This window comes from Globicephala melas, chromosome 5 (assembly GCF_963455315.2).
Source record: "Globicephala melas chromosome 5, mGloMel1.2, whole genome shotgun sequence".
NCBI lineage: Eukaryota > Metazoa > Chordata > Mammalia > Artiodactyla > Delphinidae > Globicephala > Globicephala melas.
The window spans coordinates 119,969,789-119,996,868 of NC_083318.1; the positions used below are offsets into that span (position 1 = coordinate 119,969,789).

At 40.6% G+C, this 27,080-nt stretch overlaps 2 protein-coding genes across 4 annotated transcripts in view; one reads left to right on the forward strand and one right to left on the reverse strand.

Moving 5' to 3' along the window:
• Nucleotides 1-27,080, forward strand: part of MANBA (mannosidase beta) — a 589,447-nt gene that overhangs the window by 200,558 nt on the left and 361,809 nt on the right. The window lies entirely within an intron of this gene.
• The window catches only part of NFKB1 (nuclear factor kappa B subunit 1), a 122,307-nt gene that overhangs the window by 54,795 nt on the left and 40,432 nt on the right, over nucleotides 1-27,080 (reverse strand). For all 3 annotated transcript variants that reach the window (XM_060299752.2, XM_030845109.3, XM_030845108.3), the window contains one exon: nucleotides 1,945-2,093. In XM_060299752.2, the coding sequence (XP_060155735.1) occupies nucleotides 1,945-2,093 (149 nt within the window). The remainder of the gene's footprint in view (nucleotides 1-1,944; nucleotides 2,094-27,080) is intronic.

Below are 27,080 nucleotides of genomic sequence, written 5' to 3' on the forward strand. Positions count from 1 at the left end.
TTTCACACTTGAAAATTTTAACAGTCAAACAAAGAAATACCAAGGAACATGAAAGTTCAACCTCCCCAATAACAGCCAACTTGAAACCTGATCAGAATTCAAAGCCTGAAATGTTACCATCAGCTTAATTATAGTTGATTTAAACAATTCCTTTCTTTTGAGTAAACAGTCTAGATTAACTGGGATTTTACTGTAAACTATTTAAACCAGTATTAGGAAGCCCTGAAAGATATTCCTGAAAATTAGACAAATTTAATTAAAAATTTCTTTTGAATTGAATTTATTTCTATAATACTTCATTCATTAAAAATGGCTTGTTTTATCTCTCTGACCAACCCTTAAATGAATATGTCTCTTTGTATTTACATTTCAAGTCTAATGAATGCCAAGACAAATTTATAATCCTTGGTTGTACACACTTTAAAAAAAAATTGAAGTATGGTTGCTGTACAATATTATATGTTACAGGTGTACAATATAGTGATTCAAAAATTTTAAAGGTTATACTCTTTAGTTATTATAAAATATTGGCTGTATTCCCCATTTGTACAATATATCCTTGTAGCTTATTTTATACCTAGTAGTTTGTACGTCTTAATCCCCTACTCCTATATTGCCCCTCCCCCCTTCCCCCTCTCCCCACTCATTTGTTCTCTATTATCTGTGGATCTGTTTCCTTTTTGTTATACTTACTAGTTTATTTTTTAGATTCCATACATGAGTGATATCATACAGTATTTGTCTTTGTCTGACTTACTTCACTTAGCATAATACCTTCCAGGTCCATCCATGTTGCTGCAAAATTTCATCCTTTTTTTATGGCTGAGTAGTATTCTATTGTGTATATGTATATACACACATCTTCATCATATATATATACATATACCACATCTTCTTTATTCATTCATCTGTTGATAGACACTTAGGGTGCTTCCATATTTTGGCAATTATAAATAATGCTGCTATGAACACTGGGGTGCATGTACCTTTTTGAATTAGTGTTTTGGGTTTTTTGGATATATACCCAAGAGTGGAATTGCTGTGTCATATGGTAGTTCTAGTTTTAGTTTTTTGAGAAACCTCCATACTGTTTTCCACAGTGGCTGCACCAATTTACATCCCCACCAACAGTGTCTGAGAGTTCCCTTTTCTCCACACCCTCACCAACATTTGTTCTTTGTGTTCTCTTTGATGACAGCCATTCTGACAGGTGTGAGGTGGCATCTCACTGTGGTATTGATCTGCATCCCTGACACTCAGCGAGATCAAGAATCTTTTCATATGCCTGTTGGCCACCTGCAAGTCCTCTTTGGAGAAGTGTCTATTCAGGTCCTCTGCCCATTTTTTAATCCGGTTGTTTGTTATTTTGATGTTGAGTTGAATGAGCTGTTTGTATGTTTGGGAAATTAAGCCCTTATCATTTCTGTGCACACTTTCTAAGCAACACAGAACTGAAATAATATTTACCTATCCACTTCATGCTCAACATGTTCACACTGTAAATCGAGAATCAATAGTTCATTAAGGGAATCACCAAAGGTATGATATCATCCATAAAGTGTTGATTTCTGCTATAGCCAGTTTTCTTCTAATTTGTCCTTATCCTTATTTCCAGAAGGAAAACATTGCTAAAAGTGGCACACATGTCTCATAGGTCAAGTGACTGCATAATTTATCATCCAAACTGGGCCACTTTTGAGAGTGAAAGGGAGTGCTATAAATAATTAGGCCAGGACAACAGGTACAAAGTGGGTTGTATCAGGGAAATCCAGACAAGTGGGCACCTTACTCTTTGGAGTCCTCGGAGTCCAAGTGAGAGCTCAAATTTTCATTTTCTGGGGCTCTCTGAGGGTCTTGGAAAGACCCTTAATAAAAAGGGCCTGTTCCCTGGCTGCCATGTTTGATGTGCACCTCCCTTCCACCACATCATACACCCTCACTTACCCGACCACCATGTCCTTGGGTCCAGCAGTTACAGTGCAGATGCCATCCTCACAGTGTTTTCCCACCAGGCTGTGTGCATGCAGGTGGATGTTTTTTCCATTTGTGACCAACTGAACAATAACCTTTGCAGGTCCCACATAGTTGCAGATCTATATAAGAAGCACATTTCAAAGTTAGCACATCTGACTATATTACAACATGGGAAAATGCTTAAGACACGCCAGTTAAGTATAAAAAGTGTGATATAAAATTAAGCATATCTGTACATATACGACCACAGCTCGGTTTTGAAAAATATGTGAACAAATGATGAGATGGAAATAAATTAAAATGCTAATGGCAGTTGTTTTGGGTGTGAAACATATTCTGCAGGAAGCAGACCATTTAAAATACAGCACGTATTGTTAACATTGGAAGGAAGAGCACATCTTGGAGGATGCTGTATCCCCTTGCTACTAACCAAGAACACAGTTTCAGCTGCACCTTCATTGCATTTTTGGTCATAAAAGCTGGGTAAAAGATCAGTGAGAAGGGTATTGGGGTTGATTGATTGATGGAAACCAAGAGAAGGAAAGAGGTGACCAGAAAGAGTCCGTCCTAACTCTCTGCCATGAGATTAGGCAGGAGAGAGAGTCTTGCCCAGGGACCTGGCTATGAAGCTTGGCCATGGACGCCCAAGCCCATGGAATTGGCCTGCAGTGATCTGTTTCTTTAATTCAAATAAGTGTACTACCTAAGTGCAAACCCTTAGATCTGACACCTGTTTAGCTCTTGTTTTAGAAGATTTTTCCATTTAAAGTAACTTATAGTTTTTATTGTTATACCTTTAAAATGATGACAATAGCAATAAAAAGAAAACTGCAAGGAGATAATGACATTTTAAGTAAAGAGAGCTTGGACACCCTTTCTCCTCTAGTTGGTTCTCCAGCCCTCTATAGGAGACCACAGATTCCTTCCTTGAGAAAGCCCCAACACTAAAACCATACTCACAGAAAAGACCAATGGTTTTATTTTTAAACTTCCTGAATATTATAAGTCAGAAAGCTGTGATAAATTCAGCCAAACTGTTGGAAATGCACTGTCTCTCCTCAAAGGGTGGCCGGCTATCCTCGTTTGCCCGGGACTGAGGGGGTTTCCTGGGGTGCAGCACTTTCAGGGCTAACCTAACTCCAGGTCACCCTAACTCCTTAGCTCATATTGTCTCTTTTTAAGGAAGTATATGACCTAAATCCAGGACCTCCCAACTATACAATCGTTAGAACTATTTCAATCTGCACAAGCAACCCTTAGCTCAGAAGAAAGAGAAAGTAGATAGAGATCTCATGTAGCGATGGATCCTTGATGGATGTCTTTCTGAGATATACTTGAGGCAGAACCTACGCTTGCCAGTAAAATTGCTTGGAAACAGAATTCCTTTCCATCAATCTACTTCTACTATAAATACCATCAAATGAATTTATATTCCATTGAGGCATGATTTTGTTAGGATTTTTTCAGTATGGATTTTTTTCCCCAATCCAATCTCCCACTCTAAGAGTTGAGGAAAAGTTGATCAGAACTGGGATTATTCCCCAGAGGCTTTCGGGGGAGAGAAGTTTCCTCTCCTGAACAAAGGACAGACTCCCCTCTGTCCACAGTGTAGCTCCACTGGAAACCTTAGGGCCTCTCTGCCTGAACCCAGGCTCAGAACCGCTGCAAAAGTTTGCTTCCCAACCCACTAACACCCCTTCCCAAGGAGCAGGGCCACCTGCGGGAATGTCCTCCAGTCCTTGCAGAGCAAGCTAATCGCAAAGAATGCTTAGGATTAAATTAGCTTCTGACCACCTCAGAGCACAAATAAATAATTTCTTAAATAGGTTAAACACTTAAAAAGCCCCCTGGGCATAAAACCAATTATGAACTTACTGCTTTCCCTTTTATAACAGGTAGAAAGCCTTTGCCCTTCAGGGTAGGACAGGGAATGAAAAGTTCTGGGTTTGCTCCAAAGTTGGCTGTTGTCCCTACATACTCCCTGGATTGCTGATGTCACTTCTGTGTCTTGGTGTCAACATCTGAAATCAGCCTTCGTTATGATGACATATTTCACAGGGACTTCTTTGACAGTAAATAAACAGTGAAAGAGCATGAAACAGACCATGTCATTTCACTTTTAAGTGCACTGAGCATAGGAATGCAACAGTGTAAGGCATGACGAAATGCTTCACTTGGGTGAAATCAGGTAGGCTTTCCACTTAAGCAGGACACCAGAAGGAATCCATCCATTAAAGCCCAATCCCTTTGGATATCTGGACCCTTCAACATTACCACTATGACGGAATCAGTCACAGGCACTGAAGGAAAGAGGTGGGAGGTCTCCTCAAAAAGTACTCACATCTTTTTCTTGCTATTACTTCATGATCGAAGGGTGGCAAGAATGAGGAACTGGGTAGTCTCTGAGGTAAAGGGCCTGAAAAATGTGCCAATGACTAATGTGCTGTTTGATCCATTTGAAAGAGCTCAAGTCAGCATGGCATCATCTGGTTTTTCACATAGGCCACAGGGCAACGACAGGGAGGCCCCTGGGTTTTGTGGACTTTCCAAAATACTGACTGAAGGAAGAAAGCTGAGGCATGGGGACACACAAAAAAATACTATTTTCTATTTTCAGGCTCTATGGCTAATGAAGACAGTGGAATTCTACCTTAGGGGAGGGAATACTTCATAAAATGCCACAATGACGGAGACCTATTTGCAACTGACTCAGAAATTCATTTGTTCTACGGAGAATCAGATTATTTTTATTCAGCCTCCCTTTTACTTCTTTGCATAGTGCTTCCCTTGAAAATTAAGTTTATAGAAAGCAACTGTGTCTGCCAGAAAGGGTGGGTTATTTTTTAAAGAGTCTGAGCATAGCAAGCTTTTAATAAACACTATTGGCTTAAATACAAGTTAAGCTATCACTTAGAGCCAAGGAGACAAAGGTGACAATTAGCTACCAAAGGACACAGGGAGAGCATGGACTTGACAGACAGACTAGCTAGGTTTGAAGACAGTTCCACTGTTTACTACTTCTGTGACCTTGGGCAGTGTTCAGCTCATCTGTAAGATGGGGATGATAACAGGACCTCACAGGTTTGTGATGAGGATTAAAGACATTAACGCATGGAAAGTCTTGAAGACCACTGCCCAGTAAATAACAGCAATACACAGTGTTAACCACGATCTTATTACTGTAATACATTCCTCTACCTAGAGACCTTTAAATAATACAACTGCCCTGAGGTGAATGTTTATAAATCCCGTTTAAAGGCAGGTGGCTGGAATAAATGACCAATTCAGGCCACTTCTATTCCTAGGGTAAGATTTTTTTCCAGAGTGACATATTTATTTTACTGGGCTTTGTTATTTATTTATTTATTTTAGTAATAATTATGTTATTGTAGTAATACCTATCATTCTTGGAGGTGCTCAGGTTTCCTTGGCCTCCTTGATGAAATGAAGCCTTTCTTCCAGGACCTTTATGACTCAATACCTACTGATGACCACAGGCTAGATCTGCCTTTTGAGTAAGAAACAGAAGCCAGGTATCTCAGATAATACCAAACTTAGTCAAATCACCTCCTTTTATTTAAAGCAACTAACTCTGTCATGCTCTGGAAAAGTGCATACTGGTTCTTTAAAGCTGATTAAGAGAAGTAACCTAGAATTTTCTAAGAATCAGATTTTGAAAGGTCCACTTTACTTGCTGAGTTAATAATTTGGACAGATCACTTTGGCAGAATGTAGAGTCAACATGAATATGAGACGTGACACATGAAGTCGTTCTTTTCTGCTGAGTTTTTCCTCATGAAGTGATGATGATGATACCTGAAGAAGAGGAGGGGAAAATCCACACTTTTCAAACAGAAATCTACTCTAACTTTACTTGTGTATCTAACTTTGACCTCTACTGCTAAAGCAGCAGAGGAATGTGGTTAAATTCAAGAGCTCTGATGCCAGGCTGCTGCGTTCAAGCCCCTCTGTTGTCACTTAATAGCTGGGCCAGCAGGGAAGGATGGTTAACATCACTGGACATCAGCTTCTCCACCTTTAAAATGAAAGTAATAATACATTTGCTTTCATAGGATTGTTTTTAAGGATTAAATGAGTTAAGTGCTTGGCACCTGACAGGATTAGCAATCTCAAGTATAAACCCTCTCTCCTATCCAGGCTATTACCTCACCGACAACCAAAATGTATCCATTTATTCAGTGAGTACTTATTAAGTCCCTTCTATGTCCCATGCACTGCAGTAGGTCAGGGAATGGAGGGATACACAGCTGAGTAGAAAACAGACATAACTCCTGTTCTTACGGGAATTAAAGAGTAGGACCAATACTACTCAAAAATATCACAAATAAACGTAAGTGCATAACTATGAAGCACTTACACAGGACATGCAGAATAGGGATTTGACCTGGTCAGGAAGTCAGAGAAAGCTCCTTGAGGGAGTAATGAGGACTGAGCTCTCAAAGAAGAGTAAGAATGTAACAAGGGACAACAGGGTGGGTAGGGGTTGAGAAGAGTATTGCTGGCAGGGAGAGCAGCACAAACTGAAAGCTCTGTGGTGAGAGTCCGACTCATCATCTCCTCAGTCGTACTTACTACCACCTTTCAGGATTTCCTTCCCGTGGTTCCTACCACCTGAGGGTGTCCCTTCCTTCTCTTCCCTGTGTAGAACCATCCATTCTTCAAGGGTACAACCTAAATCTGAATCTTCCATGACACTCCCTTCACCACTGTAGCCCACAAAACTCCACCACTGTCCCTTTTTTGGGGAATGTGATAGGAAGAGGGCAGGAAAATTATGCAGAGTTCATTGCAGCAAGAAGATGGTAAAACCAACTGGCAACTGAAGGGTTACTGTCTTACCTCTCTTGCTTGTTCAACTCCCAGAGCACATCTAGCTATACTTCCTCACTTTCTGGTTTTTTTTTTTTTTTTTTTTTTTTTTGCAGTACACGGGCCTCTCACTGTTGTGGCCTTTCCCGCCGCGGAGCACAGGCTCCGGACGCGCAAGCTCAGCGGCCATGGCTCACGGGCCCAGCCGCTCCACAGCATGTGGGATCCTCCCGGACCGGGGCACGAACCCGTGTCCCCTGCATCGGCAGGCGGACTCTCAACCACTGTGCCACCAGGGAAGCCCTCACTTTCTGTTTTTATGGAAGGGAAGGGGACTTGTTAACTCGGCCCATCTTCACATCAGCCCTGTGGGATCAGTAGTGCCACCCAATCCCACAGCCAAGGGAAGTGAGGCACATTACGATGAATTAAACTGCCATCATTCCTGTAACTGGAGTGATTGGGCAGCCCTTTGAACTTGGGTCTGTCCACCTCCAAAGCCCGTTCACATTCTCCAGTACACTGGCTACCACTTGGCTTAATCACTTTTTCTTCTGTATATGTCCAGTGTGCACAGTGTTTCATAGCTCTCCTTTGCCTAGCACAGTGTTCGTGACAGTTATCCCTGAAAAACCTGTTTGTTTGGTTTTGTTGGTGGGTGTTGTGGGGAAGAAGGTCTCATGAAAGGTGTGAGGTGGCAGAAGTGCACTTGTCCCCCTGTAAGGCTTCTTTACAAACAAAATCATGCCACAGACATTATTAAACTGTGCATTGATTCTCCTCTGTTGCGGTGCAAGTCATACTACAAAATGAAGAACAAGGAGGAGGAGGAGGACAAGGGAAGGGGGGAGGGAGAGGAGGAGCTGGAGAAGGAAAGAAAAGAACATGATTTTCATAACATACCTCCTCTCAGTGACGCAAAAGAGACTTTACTGTTCTTTATTCTTTATTATTTGTTGAGTACACAGGAAGTACTGAATAACCTTCATCAAGCAAGATAGTACAGAACCATATCTAATAGTTTCTGGCATAGGGTAGGAAGATGCTTGGTAAAGTTAGTTCCTTCTTTTTAAGGCAGCAGACTTCAAGCTAATCCAATCTGGGACCAAATCCCAGCTCTTTCTTCTTCCAGCTCTGTGGGCTTACACAAGATAAATAACCTCTCTGAGCTGCACGCTCTATACCTACAAAATGGGACAATAATGGGACCTCAGAGGGCTGTTGTGAGAACCACACAGTGTCTGGCACATGGCACGTACTATGGAAGCACCAGTTTCTTTCCTTCTCTTTTATAAAAAGGGGCTGTTTCCCACCTCGATTTCCCAAAGACCCTGTGAAGCAGACAGACTTGGCACTATCATCCCCATTTTGCAGATAAGAAAACAGTTCAGACAGATTAACAAATGACATAACCCAAGGTGAGACAGTCAAGATCTGGAGGATGCTGGAATTCATCCTGAGTCTTCTGAATGTAGGTGCAGTGTTCTTGTAAGATGGGATGACATGAAAATATCCTCTTTGGCCCACTCACTGTTGATAACATGGTTGTTTTTCCAGTAGTGCTCCTGGATTTGCGTTGATTCATTCACATTCTTTCATCTTTTTTATTGCCCTACTTATTTGACCAACAGCACACGTGGCTCAGATGTTTGTCTGGGATTGGAAGGGCAAACTGGCCCATTAAACACAACAAAATAGACAAAGAGGGCTTCATCAACTATGTAGAGAAGTGGAATAAAATCACTATCTATGTAAAACTCCACTTTGCAAGTTTTGAGTTTTTTGTCATACTTTGACCCCTGGTTTTTGTTTTATTTGAATTTTCAGTTTCATTACATCAAATATAGCCACTTATAAATCATACTTTTTTCAGAAAATCAAGTAACACACTATTGCTAACTCTGCGGACTTGCACCTCAATAGGTGTCATTATCTCATTAATATATTAAAAATAAATGTTTACCCTTTGCATGGCCCAATTGTTCATGGTTACAAAATAATATGTAACTTATGGATGAACTGTGTTGCAAATGTTCATTTATAGGCCAGTTTTTTTGGAACCTGGCTTATAAACCTGGTTTATTCTTTTATTTATTTTTTTAAAAATAAATTTATTAAAAAAATAAATTTATTTATTTATTTTTAAAAATAAATTTATTTTTAAAAATAAATTTATTTATTTATTTTTGGTTGCATTGGGTCTTCATTGCTATGCGCGGGCTTTCTCTAGTTGCGGTGAGCGGGGGCTACTCTTCGTTGCGGTGCACGGGCTCTTTTTTATTGCAGTGGCTTCTCTTGTTGCGGAGCACGGGTTCTAGGCACGCGGGCTTCAGCAGTTGTGGCGCGAGGGCTCAGTAGTTGTGGTGCACGGGCTTAGTTGCTCCGTGGCACGTGGGATCTTCCTGGACCAGGGCTCGAACCCGTGTCCCCTGCATTGGCAGGTGGATTCTTAACCACTGCGCCACCAGGGAAGCCCCTAAACCTGGTTTATTCTTAAATAGAAAATAAAACAGTAGTATTCTTTTCTACTGAATTTCTTTTCTACATCTCTTTACCCTCATTGCTGCACTACGTGCATTCTCAAATTCTTTTTTTTGAACAAAGCATAAAATATATAGTATTTAGTCAGACCTTTAAAAGATATCCCCAAACTAACCACTTCTTACCGTCTCTACTGCTACTCCCTGGTTTCAAGCTGCCATGATTAGTTTCCTATGCCTCCCCCACTTCCCCATGGCCTGTTCTCCTAGGTGATCCCGTTCAAGTCATGTCATGCCAAGTGTGGACACTCCTCTACTCAAAGTCCTCCAAAAGTGAAAGCTGTTGTAGATGAATGAGTCGTCAAGGGGACTCACTGTAGTGTTCTGGGTATATATGATTACAGTTTTCCATGGTAAGAAGTTAAAAAAAACCCTCAGACCCTCTAATGGCTTTCCATCTTAAAAGCCAAAGTCTTTACAACAGCACACAGGCCCTGGGCCCTCTGACCCCACTTCCTCTTTGATCTTGTTTCTTACTCCTTCTGGAGCCACATCAGCCTCCTTGCCAGCTCAGCTCCTACCTGAGAGCTCCTGCCTAGAACACTCTTTCCCTGGATACCTGCATGTTCTTTTACCTCCCTTCAGGATTTGCAGAAATGCCATTTTCTCAGGGGAGCTTTCATGGGTTACCCTACACCCTATCTAAAATTTTAACACTCCCATCCCTGAATTCCTTGCTGCTTTCCCCTGCTTTTTCTCCCTGCGTTAGTTACCATTTAATATACTACATATCTTACTGATTTTGATTATTGCCTAACTTCCCCATTAGAACAAAGGCTCTGTAAGAGTGGGGACAATGGTTTCTTCCCTGTCATATCCCAAATGCCTGCAATAATGTTTGTTATACTGTGGGCATTCAATAATTAATCCCGTAGCAAATGCATGATTAAATAAGGTGACTAAAATGTCAGCTAGGAAGGCGATTTATTAAAATATAAAGAGCTGTGTTAGGTAGGGATGGAAATTAAGAAATTATATTCTTTTGTTATTTTGTCTTTTCAAAAAAAAAAAAGGCTAGATCCTAGTGCAGCCTCTCAATAGGCTATTTAAATTAGAATGTGATTATTTACACCAGAGCAGAACATTAGCGTAAGTTGATTGAAGGGCATCTTGGTGTGGGTTCTATCTGGACCTGCAGTATGGTTAGAGGAATCTAACTGCTGAGGGTCAGGAACTCAGGCAGCTGTGGGAAAGTGAAGGGAAGGTGACTCTTGAATCATCTTGTTGGAAAATCAAGGTAACAGTGCTCCCGAAGTCCAAGACACCCCCTTGGACTTCCCCCTTTCCACCCCAATGGCTGTTACCCATAAGGCATTCTCCTGCTGTACTGAAGAGGCTAGGGACTTGACTCAAAACATTTTCTCTATTCCTTGCCTTACTATTGCCCTCAGGGATCAAGAATTCACATTTCTGGTTCACCCCAGTTTCACAGTCATGTACTCCCCAAATGAGAGGGCCCTTCTTTGATATTCACTCTGGTGACTGACATGAATAACCACTCCACAGGACCTTACCATAAAGCAGTGCAGGCCTACACCTCCAAGATCTCAAACTACTGGGCTCCCTTTCAATAAAGAGCACAGGCTCTGGAGTCAGATGGACCCGGCTCTGAATCCTGGCTCCTCCCATTACTAGCTGTGCCATCCTGGGCAAGTTACTCAGCCTTTCTGATGTGTTTTCTCATCTGTAAAATGTGAATGCAAATACATAATGTCTGAATTTTCACAAGGATTACATGAGGCAATTTAAACTGTCTAATACAGTGCTTGATTCATAGCAGGGGCAGAAGAGATGACAGTGATTCTGTTTTGTCTCTTCATGTTTTAAGCAGATATCTGCAGTTGAGATTTCCTCTGACTGTAATGAGAAGGTGAAAATGCATTGCATGCCAGGCTCTTCAACCTCTCTTCTCCTAACTGTCACCCCTCTCTTCTCCTAACTGTCACCCAGGCTCAAAACATCCCTATTACTTTACAATCCGCTGCCAATTCAGAGAAATGTAGCTCTGTTCCCTTTTCTAGGTCCAACCACTCTGTTTTTGCACTTACTGTCAGACTTATTCCAGATCTCCTCAAATTACTCTCCTCCCTCCCTCTCCAAAGGACGCTTCCCCTTGATCCACAAATCATGTACACTCTTCTCGCTTATCTGGAAAAACTCTTTCTCTGATAATGATGATAACAACTGTACAGGTTAGCATTTATTGAAACCTATGAGCCGGGCACTACAGTAAGAAATACAGAACCATTCTTTCATTTGATTTTCTCTATAATTCAGTAAGAAACATTCTTAAAAGGCACTTATACCTGCTTGAGTGCCATTCTCTTTTTTTCCTTATAAAGTATGCAAGAAAAGCTCTAATCACCAATGGTGAAACTCCAACTTAATCTGTAGTACCTTTGCAAATTAACTAATCCCTCTATGTCCCAAAGAAATAAGTGCTTCAAGGTCATGAGTTACTCCATATTTCCAAACTGACCAGCCATTTCTTATTCTTCATCCCACTTAACCTCTCTGTAGCCTAGGATATGTTACGTTCCCTCCTCAAAATGGTCCCCTCCCACTTCACTAGACAGTTCTGCTAAAGCACTCTTCCTCCTCAAAAGAAGTCCTGCCAGAGATCAGTCCTTGGTCTATCTCTAACCATTACCATAATCACTCTCTTGACACTTTTATGCAGTCTCCTGGATTTAATTATCTAGTCCATGCAGGACGACTCCTCAATTAAGTCTCATGTGCTTACCTTCCTTTTAAGAATCTGTAACGTTTCCAGCTGCTTGCAGGGCATCTTCCTGTCCATAACTTATAACTCAATTTGCCCACGACTGAAGGCCCATGAATGGCCTTCCTCTGAAACATACTCCACCTCCTAGTAAGTGAAACCACCACCTTCTAAGCAACTGCACCAAAATTCTCCTATCATCTGGGATTCCTCTGTTGTCCTCTACATGTAATCAATTGCTGAATTAACTGATTCAGCCAGGTGGCACTCCCCAAAATCTCTGGCACCTGTCCCTTCCCTCTATTCTCACTCCCCTAGTTTATCTATCTCAGCCTGAACCAGAGTTTAACTCATGAGGAATCACTGCAATTCTTCCCACTTGGTGTCCCTGTGCTTTTCCCTTCTAATCCCTCAGCAGATTGCTACCAGATTTATATTCCTAAAGCACAATGCTCATTATAGCGTATCATTCCTATATTAAAACTTATATAATCCACCCACTTTCTACAAAATGTGGTCTAAATTCCTGAGGCTTGCACGATTTGGCCCTATCATACCTCTCTAGCCTCATTCCCACCTTTCTCTTTCATGTACTCTTCATTCCAGCAGAATTATTCACTTTTCCTATCCAACCTCAGAGATTTCTATTTTTGAGCCTTTGCTGCTGACTTTTCTGCTTGTGCTATTTTCTCTAGTTAGATCCATGCTTTCAAATTGCTACCTCTCAAGATCCAGCCCTAAATGCTCTCTGCCTCGAAGTCTTCTCTGCCCACCCCAACTAGCGGGATCTTTTACCTTAGGGCCATTAGGTCATTCACTCTTTCATCTGAAAAGTACTACTTTATTCTGCAATTCCTACCTGGCAGCTATAGGTGCTGGTTCTACAGTGGTGAATAAAACAAACAATATCATATTTCAGATACCAAGGCATTATTTAATTCTTTCTATTTCCCCAACCCTCAGGATGGAACCAGTAGTATTTAATTAAGAGCTGTTCAAAGAACTAATGACTGAATAAATCATTGGCTCCAGGCTACGCTGAGGAAGGAGCGAGCAGCCAAGTAGTTAACAGCTCCCAGGCACTATTAGGAAAGAATGCTGACAGCAGGGCCCATCAGGCCATCTTGCCTTAAGATCTGTCGAAGGGTTACAGTCACGTGACGTGGTTCATCTCTCTCTACTATAACTATGAGGGATTACCCTGAGAAGTTTCTGAAAAGTCCTAGCAGAAGGTGAGTGCATGAAGCCAATTAACTTGTGAAATTCTACTGACTCCTTGGCTTGAAATCTCATTTAGGAAGACCTAACCCTGGCACCATTTTTATTTCTAAGAGGAGTTTTTGAAGCACTTGTACTCCCTTAGGCTTTTCCGCTGAGAAAATAACTTCCGCTTACAGACAGACTGGCTGTAGAGGTGCTAAAACATCTTTAATTTTTATAAATTCAAATTCTCAGGGAGAACTTAACCCTGACATACAATCTCCCCATGGTGCTGGAGTTTGGCCAAGGTGGACGGATGGGCGGAAGACAGTCATCAAGGGCTGGTTCCAGATAAAATAGAAGTGAGACTGGGAGGACTAGAAGCGCTGCCTTGGCCGCCAAGCCCCATGTAATCTGGAGAGGTGATCTCACATTCATCATCCCAGCTAGACTCTGCCAGGGCAGCTACACAAGGAGGGCTTTCCCCACAAGCACCCCAGAGATGCGCGGGCACCCTCCCACTTGAAAACAGGCCTAACTTCACAGAGTCAGTTTACACTTCTAAATTACTGAAAAATACCCCAGGAGTGTGAAATCAAGACACTTTAACCTACCCCAAGTTGTAATTTATTTTCAAGTGTGATTCCAAGTTTGGAGAAAACAACAGGGATGAGAGCACAGTTTATAGGATTTAAATAAATTGTGCTTAATATAAATGCCTCAACATTCTTAAATTTGTAGAGGAACACTCTCCTGAAGTCTGCACATTTTCAGATAATGTGGGTTAATTTTTAGAGCAGATTTTCAGTGCTCCAGTAAGCGGCCAGAGTTCCAGGTGCCAGTTACCGCTACGATCTTGTGTTAGGCCCCTAATCTCTTTGGGCTTCCGAATTCTTCATGTGTAGAATCACTAGATAACAACTATATGTCTTCCAGCTCTGAAATTCTATGATTCCTAGTCATATATATATATATATATATATATATATGACACACAGGACAACACCCCAAAGATCACATTTTCAAACTAAAAAAAAAAAACAGTTTAAAATCACAGAATTTCTGAGTTGGAAGGATCCTAACAGTAAACTTATTTTTAAAATTGTGAACATTTTAAATACATTTAACACAATTACAAACTGAGAAAACATACAATCAACACTCAAATTACCTGTTGTAATGGGGCTTCTGATAGCATGGAAAATCAAAATTTAGAGACAAAGAAAAACCTTTATGTTAGGCAAAGATTTCAACTTTTCTCATTAAAACTGAAATTGAATAACCAAAGTGTTTATTTTCAGTAAATCCAAGAAGGGTCCTGCCCTGGGTAAGTTAAATCCTGATAATAAAGAACCAACTTTTCTGGGGATATGTCAAAAATGCTTCCATTATACAAGTAGGGGGGTGGGAGAGAAACATACAAGCAAACCAAAGACAGAATGAAAACTTTTAATCTACGAAGCTTTTTTTTTAAATCTTTACAAACTACATAAAAGTAACTAGGAGGATTAGATCCCATGTAAGGTATGACTGAAGTATGTGCAAAATAAAAACTTTAGGTTTTGGATTTATTTATTCTTTGAAAATAGAAATTATTAATATAAGTTTTAAACATCCTTTTAAAATAGTTTTAAAGTCTCTCAACACATTGTGTTTGATGAAAACCTAATTTGATATAATTAAGAGTATCTTCTGACTCTGTGATATTCAAATTTACTTGGGATTAAATGTCATTGATTTCCTTCTGTTTAAAGGCATACAATCATCCTCATGATATATTTTTCTGGCTTAGAAAACCCATCCTATCACCTTCACTGAAATCCACTGGTTAGAGAAGTAATTAAATACTTTGGCTTTTAATGACTGAAAGTACTTACAGATATCACTTAACGTAGAATTTAATTTGTACTATAGTAAACACAGCTGCCTGTACAAGAATTTGGACCACTCTGGGAAGAAGACAATTAACTGTTCCTTTCTTCAGAAGGAAAGTACATAAGATAAAGCATTTCAACTATTCTTCTGTGATTTCCTGTGGAAAACCCCTACAAAATTAGGAGAATTACAAGTGAGTAGAAAGAAATGGGAAATTTTCTTTGTCTGATTTCTTGTTGCCACTTTACTGGTTAATTTACATCCCAGACACTGATAGGGCAAAAGAGAAAACATGATCTAAGTGTCAGACTGAGGTTAACCAACATATTGTACCATCTACATACTATTATGTAAGCAAAAGGAGGAAGGGAGAAACACCAAAATTTCTAACATGGTCTAGGATAACATCAGCCAGTAATCTGGAAAAACAGTAGTGCTTTAAACCTGCAAAAAACCCTACAATGTGATAACTTTATACTGTTCAGCCTATACAGACTAAAACAAAGTATTAGAAATAAATCATACACTTTGATGCTTGGATAAAATGTTCTGCAAGCTATTAATTTCTATTAGTTTTAGGAATTCGCCAGAAAAATTATAACTGCCCTATAACCAAATCTTGATTTTCCCTTATTACGAAGGTACAACTTACTAAGTAAAAAATCTTTTTAAAGGCATAAAAAAAAAAAGAATTTACTTATCGCAAAGGATCTTAACACAAGTTACCTTCCCTGCCCTGCAGTCTTCCAGTTTATTTTTTGAACCAGTCCAGTGACGATGAACTTCATCCTGAGGCTATACATTCCATCCTCAGGCAGCTCTGACTCTCAGTGACAACTGAAACCTCTGCCTCCTGGGGCTTCCACTCAGTGCTTTTTATTTCATCTTCTTTTGACGGCAGGACACACCTCACCCTTCTTTCCTATGACAGCCATCCAAATATTTGAAGACAACCAAATTCTCCAGGCTATAAATATTCTCATGCTCAATGACCCTTTGAGGAAGGTTCGAGTTCTGTCACTATTCTGGTTTGAACACACACTCAAGTTTCTATTTCTCTACAAACAGGGTGCCCAGCACTGTACACAGTTTTCCTGGTGTGAGAGTGAGACCACCGTCTGCTCTTATATACTACTTCTATTAAGGGAGCCCAATGTGGAATTACCTGTTTGGTTGTCACATCACACTGTTAGCTCATGTTAAGTCCATTATTAACTAAAACTTCTAGAACTCTTTGCATGCATATCCCTCCTACCCTGTACTTGTAGTATTTTGTTTTCTGGATGCATTCAACTCTTTTAAATATCATCGCTTAAGAATTTAGCCCTTGGTTCTGATGAAGATATGGATGTTGAAGTATATTTCTGAATTTTAAAACCCAAAAGTAATACACAAATTTTACATTAAAAAAATAATTTAGCCCTTTGCCCCAGCTTTTCAAAATTAACTTGAACTTAAATTATTTATTATCTATCACTTTATGTCATTGCAAATGTGATACAGCCTCCATTGAAGACACTGATTAAAATATATATATATATATATATATATATATTTTTTTTTTTTTTGCGGGCCTCTCACTGCTGTGGCCTCTCCCGTTGCGGAGCACAGGCTCCGGACACACAGGCTCAGCGGCCATGGCTCACGGGTCCAGCCGCTCCACGGCACGTGGGGTCTTCCTGGACCGGGGCACGAACCCATGTCCCCTGCATTGGCAGGAGGACTCTCAACCACTGCGCCACCAGGGAAGCCCGAGAGTGTTTTTTTTTAAACAGAGAATATCAACTAACAAAAATAAAAGGAGTAACAGAAACAGAAAATCACAAATTTATAATCATCAACTACTGATCATAATTGATTCAGGACAGAATCATCCATGGAAGCTAAAACCATTGGAAAAAGATGTTAAGGATGGTGGCATGTACCAGGGTGGCAGCAGTGGTGACAAGTGACTAGATTCTGGATAAGTTTTGAAGGCACAGCCAACAGGATGACCCAATGGTTTAGATGTGGGGTATGAGAGAAAGAGAGGAGTTCAGGATAACTCCAAGGTTTCTGGCCTGAGCTGGAAGGATGAAGCTGCCATTTCCTGAGAAAGGGAAGATATTAGGAGGAGCAGATTGGTAGGGAAGGTTCGGAATTCAGTTTGTTAAGTCTACCAGACAACCAAATGATGTCAATCAAGTGGCTAAGCCTGGAGCCTAGATTTCAGAGTAGAAGTCTAGGCTACAGAAAAGAATTTGGAGCCGGCAGGATATCTATGTTACATAAAGCTCTAAGAGGGAGGCAATGGAGAAAGAGAAACTCTTCTGGGTCAAGTTTTAACTAAACCCTTATTAACTAAACAAGCTAACTTTCTATTTAAGTTTCCATTTCTAGTTAAGCTTCTAATTGGTGAGCAACAATCGAGTGCCCAAAGAATGAAAAAGAATTCAGTTTAATTCAGCAGATATTTTTTGGACATCTCCCAGCAGAAGAATATCATGAAGAGTAAGACATGGTGCCTGTCCTCAAGAAACAAAGTCTAGAGACGGGGAGACAGGCACGTAAGTGGGTAACTGAAATAACATGAGGAACAGTGATAAGCACAGGCAAAGATAGCATGGGCCTATTAAGGAGGGACACTCAGAGGTCAACTTACTCGGTTGGGGAAATGAGGGCAATTCAGAGCAGACTTTCTGAAGGAGTTATTACACTGATAAATATGTCAGAAAACTACATAGGAAATAAATTCTGTGACAAGGAGCTGAAATGACATTCCAAAGAGCTAAAAATAAATTCAGGATAAAACATCCCCACAATTCATAAAGAACATTTATAGAAAAAACCTTCATGGCTATTAAAAGGCAACTTAATGACAAAATACATTTTGTCATTAAGGATCAAGTAGGATTATCAGGGTGGGCTTTTTGAGCTTGTCTTTGACAAAACAAAGTAGCTGGATTCAGATGCTATGAAAGATGGTATGTGTACAAAAGCGGCAGTGAGAAGCTACATATGATCAATGAAATGCCTTACAAAGAATACGGTAGACACCCAAAGCTGGCATTCTCAGAGCACTTACCATGTGCTGGGCACTGCTCTTGACATATACTAACTCATTTGAATCTTCCCAACAACTCTGGGAGGTAGGGACTGTTTTCCTTCCCCTTTTACAGACGCAGAGAGGTGAACCAACTGCTTCAAGGTTAAACAACTAATAAGGAGCAGAGATGGATTTGAACCCAGGGTACTGTGCTCTAGAGTCTGCTACTAATTATTTTGCTATATCACTTCCCTAGAGGTCTATAAGCTGCTGAGGAATGTTCATTAAGTTCATTAAGTGAAAGAGGCAAGGGGCAGAGTGTTTTATAGATTAACAGAATATGTGTGTGTGTATAAATGAATATGCTCTACAGTTTATATGTATCTGGACACACATGTGCTTATACACATTCATAACAGTGCTTCTCTCTGGGGAGGAGCGGGATCTTAGATAGAAGGGAAATTTACTTTTCACTATATATGTCTTTGTATTATTTGCATTTCTATGAATTTCTTTGTCACACTTTTAAATAAATAAAAAACTAGTTCTTACTTAAAAAAATAAAACAATGGGAATGGCACACAGGCTAATTAACGAGGGAGTACACAAGATCACACAATTTCAGTAATGAAGGGGGTTGAGAAGTCTTTATTTGCTCATGGGTGGAGAAATTAATGGATATTTGTTATTTCTGCTCCCTCTTTGAATTTTACCAGTACTCATATTTTTCTCTTGGAGATCCACCTCCCCCATTCGGTCTGCATGTTTGAGGTGCAGCTAACCCCACTTCCAGCTCCAGGAGTGGAGCCTGGGAATGGCTGTTAACGTAATCACTTTGTCTTCCACTCCCTGTCCCCAGTGTTACACCTCCAGGAATGGGCTGTGAAACAACGCAGACCACTGAGGGCCCAGAACCCTCAATCTGCGACCCCTTTAACCGATTTCAGCTTCCAGGAAAGCAGACTTGTTGCTACAGGACTTGGTGCCCTAACAGATGAGCCTGAGGCTGCTGCAGGGGCCACCTTCCGGAGCTGAAGACGGGAGCCTACATAATAGAAGTCAGAGCTGAGAGGCAGAGAGAAGCCAAATGATAGTGTCAGCTCCGAATGCAGTGGAGTTTGAAGCTAGCTAGCTTTTCCTTTGGACTTTTCAGCTTTCTAATCAAATAAGTTCCCATTTTTTGCTTAGTTTTAGTTGGTTTTTCTCTCACTTGGCGTGGAAAGATTCCAACAGATAGAAGAAACTGAGGCAGAAAAAGCCTATTTCAACCTGGAAAAGTTTGGTGACATACCTAGGGTCTAAGTAATAGTGTCCCAACTCATTGACTAGGACTTGGGTCACCTGATTCGTAGTCAGGTGAGCAGGGGAGGAAAAGGAAAAGAAGGCTGCTGAGACGCGAGGAACAAGACGGAGCAGCAGGGGGAGGAGAGCTGTGACGGCGTGCTAGAGACTCTCTGTTTCCAATAAAAACCTATTACTATTATGTCATGTTATCTGTCTCTTCTTTAGCTACATCATGATAGTACTAGTGCTCATTTGGGGAAGATAATTCTAGCATCTCCTGCACGTTGACCACTGTACAAATAATTACTGGTTACCTACTATACCATGAACTTTCTGGCCAACCCAATACTACATATTATTCCAGGTGCTGAACATCTAATACCAATAAATTGCTTCATGTAAGGAACTTAGCAGGATCTGAGTAAACCCACTAAGTTGCTAAAGTGGAGACATCTGTCCTATAGAAGTTAAATAGGGCTGTGGTTTAGTGAGCAAAATACCATACTTGAAAGTAAAAGCTGGATTTTACTCGAGATTGTGCAATTTACAGTGGCACACCACTGTATTTAAGGCCCACCATCTACTCAATGGAGAAATGTCACAGGAATTACTTTATGAAATAAATTATTCAAAATACTGGCAAACTTTCCAACCTGAAAGATTTTCTACTATTCCCTAAGTATATAATAATGATATATAAGAGATGCCATGGATACGTGTCAATATCTTTCCCAGTGTGTAATGGGGCTAAAATGGTCATTGTCACAGACTTTCAGAACCACTGGTTTATAAGCTTAATACCATAATACAATTATAATGGGTTGAATATTGTCCCCCCCAAAATTCATGTCTACCCAGAACCTCAGAATGTGGTCTTACTTGGAAATGGGGTCTTTGCAGATGTAATTAATTAAGATGAAGTCGGACTGGATTATGGTGGGCCCTAAACCCAATGACTGGTGTCTTTATAAGAGAAAGGGAGATTTAGACACAGAAAGGCAGAGGGAAGACAGTCTTTGGAGACAGAGGCAGAAATTGGAGTGGCACAGCTACAAGCCAAAGAATGTCAAGGACTGCCAGCAACCACCAGAAGCTAGAAAGAGGCAAGGAAGGATTCTTCCCTAGAGCCTTCAGAGGGAGCCGACAACTTGATTTTGGACTTCTGCTTCCAGGACTGTGAGAGAATAAATTTCTGTTGCTTTAAACAACCTAATTCATGGTAATTTGTTATGGCAGCCCTAGGAAAGTAATACAATACTTGTGCAAATTATCATATGCATAATGCCTAAGGGAACACAGTTAAGGAGTTTAAAAAGAATTTAATAGATTCCTTTCTGGCCTCTTGCTACCTATAAGATTTTATAAGAAATCATGTGTTACATCTAACAGTAAGCTTTTTTTTTTTTTTTTTTTTGGCGGTACGCGGGCCTCTCACTGTTGCAGCCTCTCCCTGTGCTTTTGCGGAGCACAGGCTCTGGACGCGCAGGCTCAGCGGCCATGGCTCACGGCCCAGCCACTCTGCGGCATGCGGGATCCTCCCGGACCGGGGCACGAACCCGTGTCCCCTGCATCGGCAGGCGGACCCTCAACCACTGAGCCACCAGGGAAGCCCTAACAGTAAGCTTTTGACATGGCATGTTTTCCATCTCCTACCTTAATAACCCCAGATAGAAGGAAGGACATGGTGTAAATAGAGTGGAAGCAGTACTAATTAGCGAAGTTGTGCCGAAAATAAATTAGTAGACTGGTGACGCTTTTGTGTAGCTCCATGATTCCATAAACCAATCAATAAAACTGCCATTCAATACTCACATTAGTGTATTTTGGAATACAAAAATAGAAGCAACTACCATTTTTAAGTGCTTACTGTGTGCCATGCACTGAACAACTCAACTTATATCCTATGAAGCAGGTATTATCTATCTTAACTTTACAAATGAAGAAACTGAGCGTTGGCCAAGTTAAGTAACACTGCCAGTAAGTGGCAAAGCTAGGAATCAACATCATTTCAGCCATGAACTAACTGCCTTCAGAGCCAATGTTTTAAAATCTAAAAGTGTGGTCCACAAGCCACCTGGACCTCACCCTAGACTAGAACCTCTAAGCGCAGAACCAGAAATCTGTAGCTTTATTATCTCCTTCCAGGACTTCAACATAGACCCCTGTTACTCTTTCTCTTGTAACCTGTATCTCACCCTTTCTTTCAAGTTTTCCTTCTCTCTGTGCTACATTCCAGGAAATTACTTCAGATCTATTTTTAAATTTGGTAATTCTTCCATCTCTAATCTTGATTTTAACTCATTCACTGAGTTAAATCACTTCAGTGATTATATTTTAAATTTGAAATCCTGCTTTTTTTCTTAACATTAGGTCATAAGCATTTTCCATGCTGTACAGTCTTCAGAATTAAACAGTAGCATAATATTCTATTCCATGGTTACACCATGATTTACCTATTCATTCTCCTGTTATATCTTGCCATTGTATGACATGAGTCCTTAGAAATTATCAAAGAATTATCACACTGAAAGACCCACTGTGACTTAGCATGTGTGGAGTGGGCCCCTGGCACCTCTGCAGTTAAAATATTCTTGGGTGATTCTGATGCACATCCGTGGTTGAGAACCATCGATTTAAAGAACCTCCAAAGTAGAGACAGACCCTTTATGTTACAATAATTTAACAGTATCCCATGGTGGTTAAGAGTGTGCACTCTTAAATGAAACTGCCTGAACTGAAATCTTGGGCTCCATCCCTGAAAGACTGGGAGACCCAGGGTAAGCTTCTTAACTTCTCTGGACTTCGGTTTCCTCATTTATCAAATCAGGATCATAGAACCTATTTCAGTGGGCTGCGATGGCTAAATGAGATGATATAAATAAGCACAGCAAGCCATCCTTGTAACTGTTCTGTTGGGTGGATGGGGACCTAAAGGTGAGAGGCATTGTGTGGGAAAGTCTGCTTGTACCTTCCAGTCCACCTTCATGAGAGTTCAGAGAGGTGAATGGAGACTAGAGGATTCTGGTCTGGAATCTACCTGGAGGGCGGGGAGAGGAGACTGAGACCGCAGGGTAGTTTACAGCCTCAGCTCTAGATCTGCTGACAAGTGGAAAAACAGCTTGCCTGTGGAGGAGGTGTTGCACCTTTGGAGGCCGTACTACTGAGGCAGGAAAAAAGTGGGCTTCAAGCCAGACACTTAAATCTAGCCTCCTGTTTGCATTTCCTGAGACAAGAGGTAGGTGGGCTCCAGGTTAGGCATTTACAGTCAGCCTCCTGGTTTGCTCTCCGAAATGGAAGCAATGACAGAGACGGGGTAAATAGCCAGGCTTTGTCTTCTGTGGACACCTTAAGATAACAGTCATGGCAGGAACAGAGAGGGGCAAAACCTTGTTTGAGTAAAGGATCAGGGGATCTCTGCTTCCCCCCTCCCTGGGGCAAGGGAGACACTACACATGTGCAGAAAGGCTCCTTGGGGGTCAAAAGTCAGGGGACAACTCCAGGCCACGGTGACTCTTGCTTCTCCCAGATACCTTCACGTCGGGATCCATCTTGGCTTAGAGGTGCCTGCACCCCTAAGGGGAGGGTCCTGAGACAAATTAGCCAGGGGGCGACAAAACAAGATGATTGGCCAGAAGGAAGACAAAGACCCAGAAAACTGCCCCTTTATAAAGAATTTAAACTTCCCAAAGGCGTGACTCTCCCTCTGAGTTCGCCCGTGCGTCTTTCTGCACGTACTTTGTTCTCCCAACAAACTTTTTACTTTTCTCTTTACCTTCTGCCTCCTCGCCTGAATTCCTTCCTGACAAGGCAGGCAAGAAGTAGGGATCCAGGCCCTAGCCACTGACCCCTGTGGTCTAGTGGTTAGGACTTCTGGTCCGGGAACTAAGATCTTGCTTCCAGCTACCGCTCGCTGCTGCATGCATCTGAAATCAGTTCTCCTGTATATTATTACCTTATCAAGAAGAATAACCAGTATGTGACTTTATGAGACCCGAATTCCTGAATGGAATGAGGAAAGGCTATATCATCTTCAAACTGAGACTACTGGGGTTAGAAGAAGCCATCAGAGATTTGCTTCTGATTAAATAATAGTCCCAGGAACAATCATGTATTTAAGGAAAAACAGATGGAAGAAAAATGGGAATAGCCAAGAGAGGAAGGTCGCCAAGCCAGGATGGACAAAAATGAAGCTTAAAATTCAGACAATCTGTAAATTCAAGAAGCCTATGGTTCTCCTAATAATTTCTGAGGGTTACATTTCACAGCTATGATCCATGCTAGAAGTCTCCTCTCATGAGTAGCTTTCTCTAGTTCATAATGCAGACTATGAATACATACAGTAAATTTAGAGGGCTGTTTTTAAAAACATTCTGTAAGGTAATATTTGGTTCTAGGGGCCAAATGAAAAACTTCTGAACTACGTGAAAGAAAAATATCTAGAAGTCTAGATTGCAGTTACACAAGGAAAGGAGTTTTGTCTGCTTGCCAAGAGCAGGACCTGACACATAGTACCCAATGAATATATGTTAAATAAATTTTCTCTCTTTTGGCTTCAACTACTAATGGTTAACTTCATATTTAATCAGCATGCCTATGGAAGAGCAAGGAAGAAAATGCAGTGAAGCCTACTTGCCTTTTTGATACTAAGTCTCCCCACCTTTCCACCCTAAACCCAAAGTGAAGGGAGGTTTTCCTGGGCCTTGTGTTGAGCAACCTTAATTATTTCAACTCACTGAAAATGGATTTTAAAAAAATGGAAATATAAAATTAAAAATTACAAAAATTTTTAAGGCATTTTATATATCTTTTTTATTAGCTGCTTTTTATATCTTTTTTTATTAGCTGCTTTTTATTAGCAGTTTTTAAAATCAGCTGCTGTTAGAAAGCTGAAGTGACAGGTACCCTGCAGCACTGGTTCTTAACCATGTTTGAGTCCTTCCCTTTGAAAATCCGATAAAAAGTTATACTTATCCCCCCAGAAATATGTATACACATAAAATTCTGCATATAGATTTAGAAGTCCAAAATCCCTCTGAAACCGGTAAAAGGGATCCAGGTTACAAAGCCCTTCTCTTCAACATAGCGCAGAGCTCTGGATTTAGGGGATGTGGTTATTTTCCCTTTTTAACATATGCAAATTGTGAACAGCTTAGGGGTATTGATAAAAAATTTTTAAAATGCTATGAAGTAGGTTTCATGTGCACGCCTAATTGATTATTGGTGATCTTCTTCCCTGCTTTTAGTTAACTGAATCAGATTAAATTACCCAAAACTAGTATTATAACTAGATCCTTAAAATGGCAAACCTCCCAAACCAGACAAGTCCATACAAAGGAAAGGGAGATTACACAAGGATATGTGATATCCCTAAATGCCACAGCAGATCAGCCAGTCTTTATTTGACCTTGACAGAAACTTAACATTTAGGATTTTTAAGTGAGAAGGCACCAAGAGTGGAGACTTAAGAAAGGAAAAAAGCAACCCAATTGTGGGGGGTGGGGACAATAAAAAAGCTGTTGTTGACCCAAACATTTCAACACACACCTTCTGTTCAATATAAAACACTAAGGAAAGAAAACATATGTGAGAATCAGCTTTCAGAAAACATCTAATTAAAAATAGTTACACTACATCAGCTGTGTTTCAAGTTGTAGTCCATTGCATTTGGTATTTATAACTAAAGAGAAAATAAGAATACCAACTGGTCAGCTATTTGTATTTTAGAGTCAAGGTCACTGACAGCTTTTTGGTTGGCACGGAGTGGGCCACGTGGGAGGATGTCACAGCAGCTGAGGATGCGTGCTTTCTGGCCACTCTGGAAGAGAATCGGTGAGGGTTTCTGAAGCCGCATGGGGCTGTTCCTCTTGGGCACCCTTCCACCTCTGTGAAGAGGAAGGTAGTTTGACTAATACAAAAATCTCATGATTAACTTTCGGGAAAGAGGGAAATGAGCCTTCCCTGGCACTCCTTACTGAGTCAAAAACAGGCAGGGACAAGCTTCGCCTCGAGGAAGGTACTTGTGCTTTTCTGCCAGCCTCTCCCATTAGGAGATCCACGATGAAATTAGAACTGAGGAAACTTTAAAGGGAAACTTTGTAGGACAGTATAATAGATTATTAAATGCTGGACAACAGGAAAGCTTTTCTTTAAAAAGGGCAAGATGTAAGAATTAGGCTGCATATTTACCTTCCCTAGATTTTTGAATATTATTACTTTTTCCTGTAGGAGTCAGAATAAACTCTACATTAGGAATGAAGAAATTTTATCTAGATGATAAAAAGGAATCAATAGAATCAAAGTGAACACTAATCTTCAAGTGTTTTAGCCCAATTTTAACTCTTATTTGCCCTGAAAAAAAGCCATCATGTATAATAGAAAATTTGAGTTGAAACCAGTAAAAATTAATGTTCTTGAAAATGCCGGTATTCATGGAATCATACTTGTATAGTAAAAATATTAAATATATCACAGATTGAAAATTCAGAGCAGTGGTTTACCTATGAAGAAGAAGAAAAAAGTGAACAATGGGTGGGGCTTTAGTTGTATCTTTTATTTTAGAAAGAGATCAGAAGCAAATATGGTAAAATGCTGATACAGTTGGCCCTCTGTATCCTCAGGTTCCACATCAGTGATTCAACCAGCCACAGATGGAAAATATATTTTTTCAATTCCAGAAAGTTCCAAAAAGTAAAACTTAAATTTGCTGCGCACCGGCAACTATTTATATGGCACTTACAGTGTACTAGGTGTTAAAAGTAATCTGGAGATGAGTTAAAGTATACAGAAGGGTTGTGCAAAGGTTATATGCAAAGACTGCCCCATTTTATACAAGGGACTTGAGCATCCATGAATTCTGGTATCTGCGGGGATCTCAGAAACAATCCCCCAGGATACTGAGGGATGACTGTACCTGTTAAATCAGGTGGTGGTATATGGTGTTCTTTACATCAATTTTTAAATGTCCCGTACACATGAAATATTTTATAATTAAAACAATTTTTTAAAAAGAATGTGAAGACTTCCACGGCAAGACCCGTGAAAGCTAATGGATTCTTTGACATGAAAGAAACATGCAGAACACCAGATGGTTCAACAGTCCTAATTCTAGAAATAATCTCAATATTGTAAGAGTGTGTCTAAACCTAGCATACATCCAGCTTATCAGAAATAGGGTATTAAGCATAGGACAAAACTCCAGTAGCAAAAGGAGAACTGGGGTAGGCTCTTAGAGTTGGTTTTAAAATGATTTAAACTTGAGGTATCACATTTGGACAATCAGCACGAGAGAAACCCAAGCAGGGTTATATGTTTACAAGCTCTATAAAGCCCAGCTAGAGGTCTGCAGCCCCCAAACCACAGCCAGCCCCTACAGCTTTGGGGCTGGCTCTCAACACTTTGCTGCTGCCTGTGTGTGACCAAGCGCATGCTGAACCACTAGCCTTCCAGGGGCCGCTCCGGGGCGCATGGTGCGCTCTCCCAGAGGCAGGATGAGAAGAGAATGAGTGAGGCCAGAGGAGGGAGAGGAGGGTAAGAGGCTGTAGGTGAGGAAAAGACAGAGCCTGGAACATTTTACTCTTAAGTCTGAACAAATGTCCTTTAATAAATATGGAGCATACGTAAATTTCAGAAA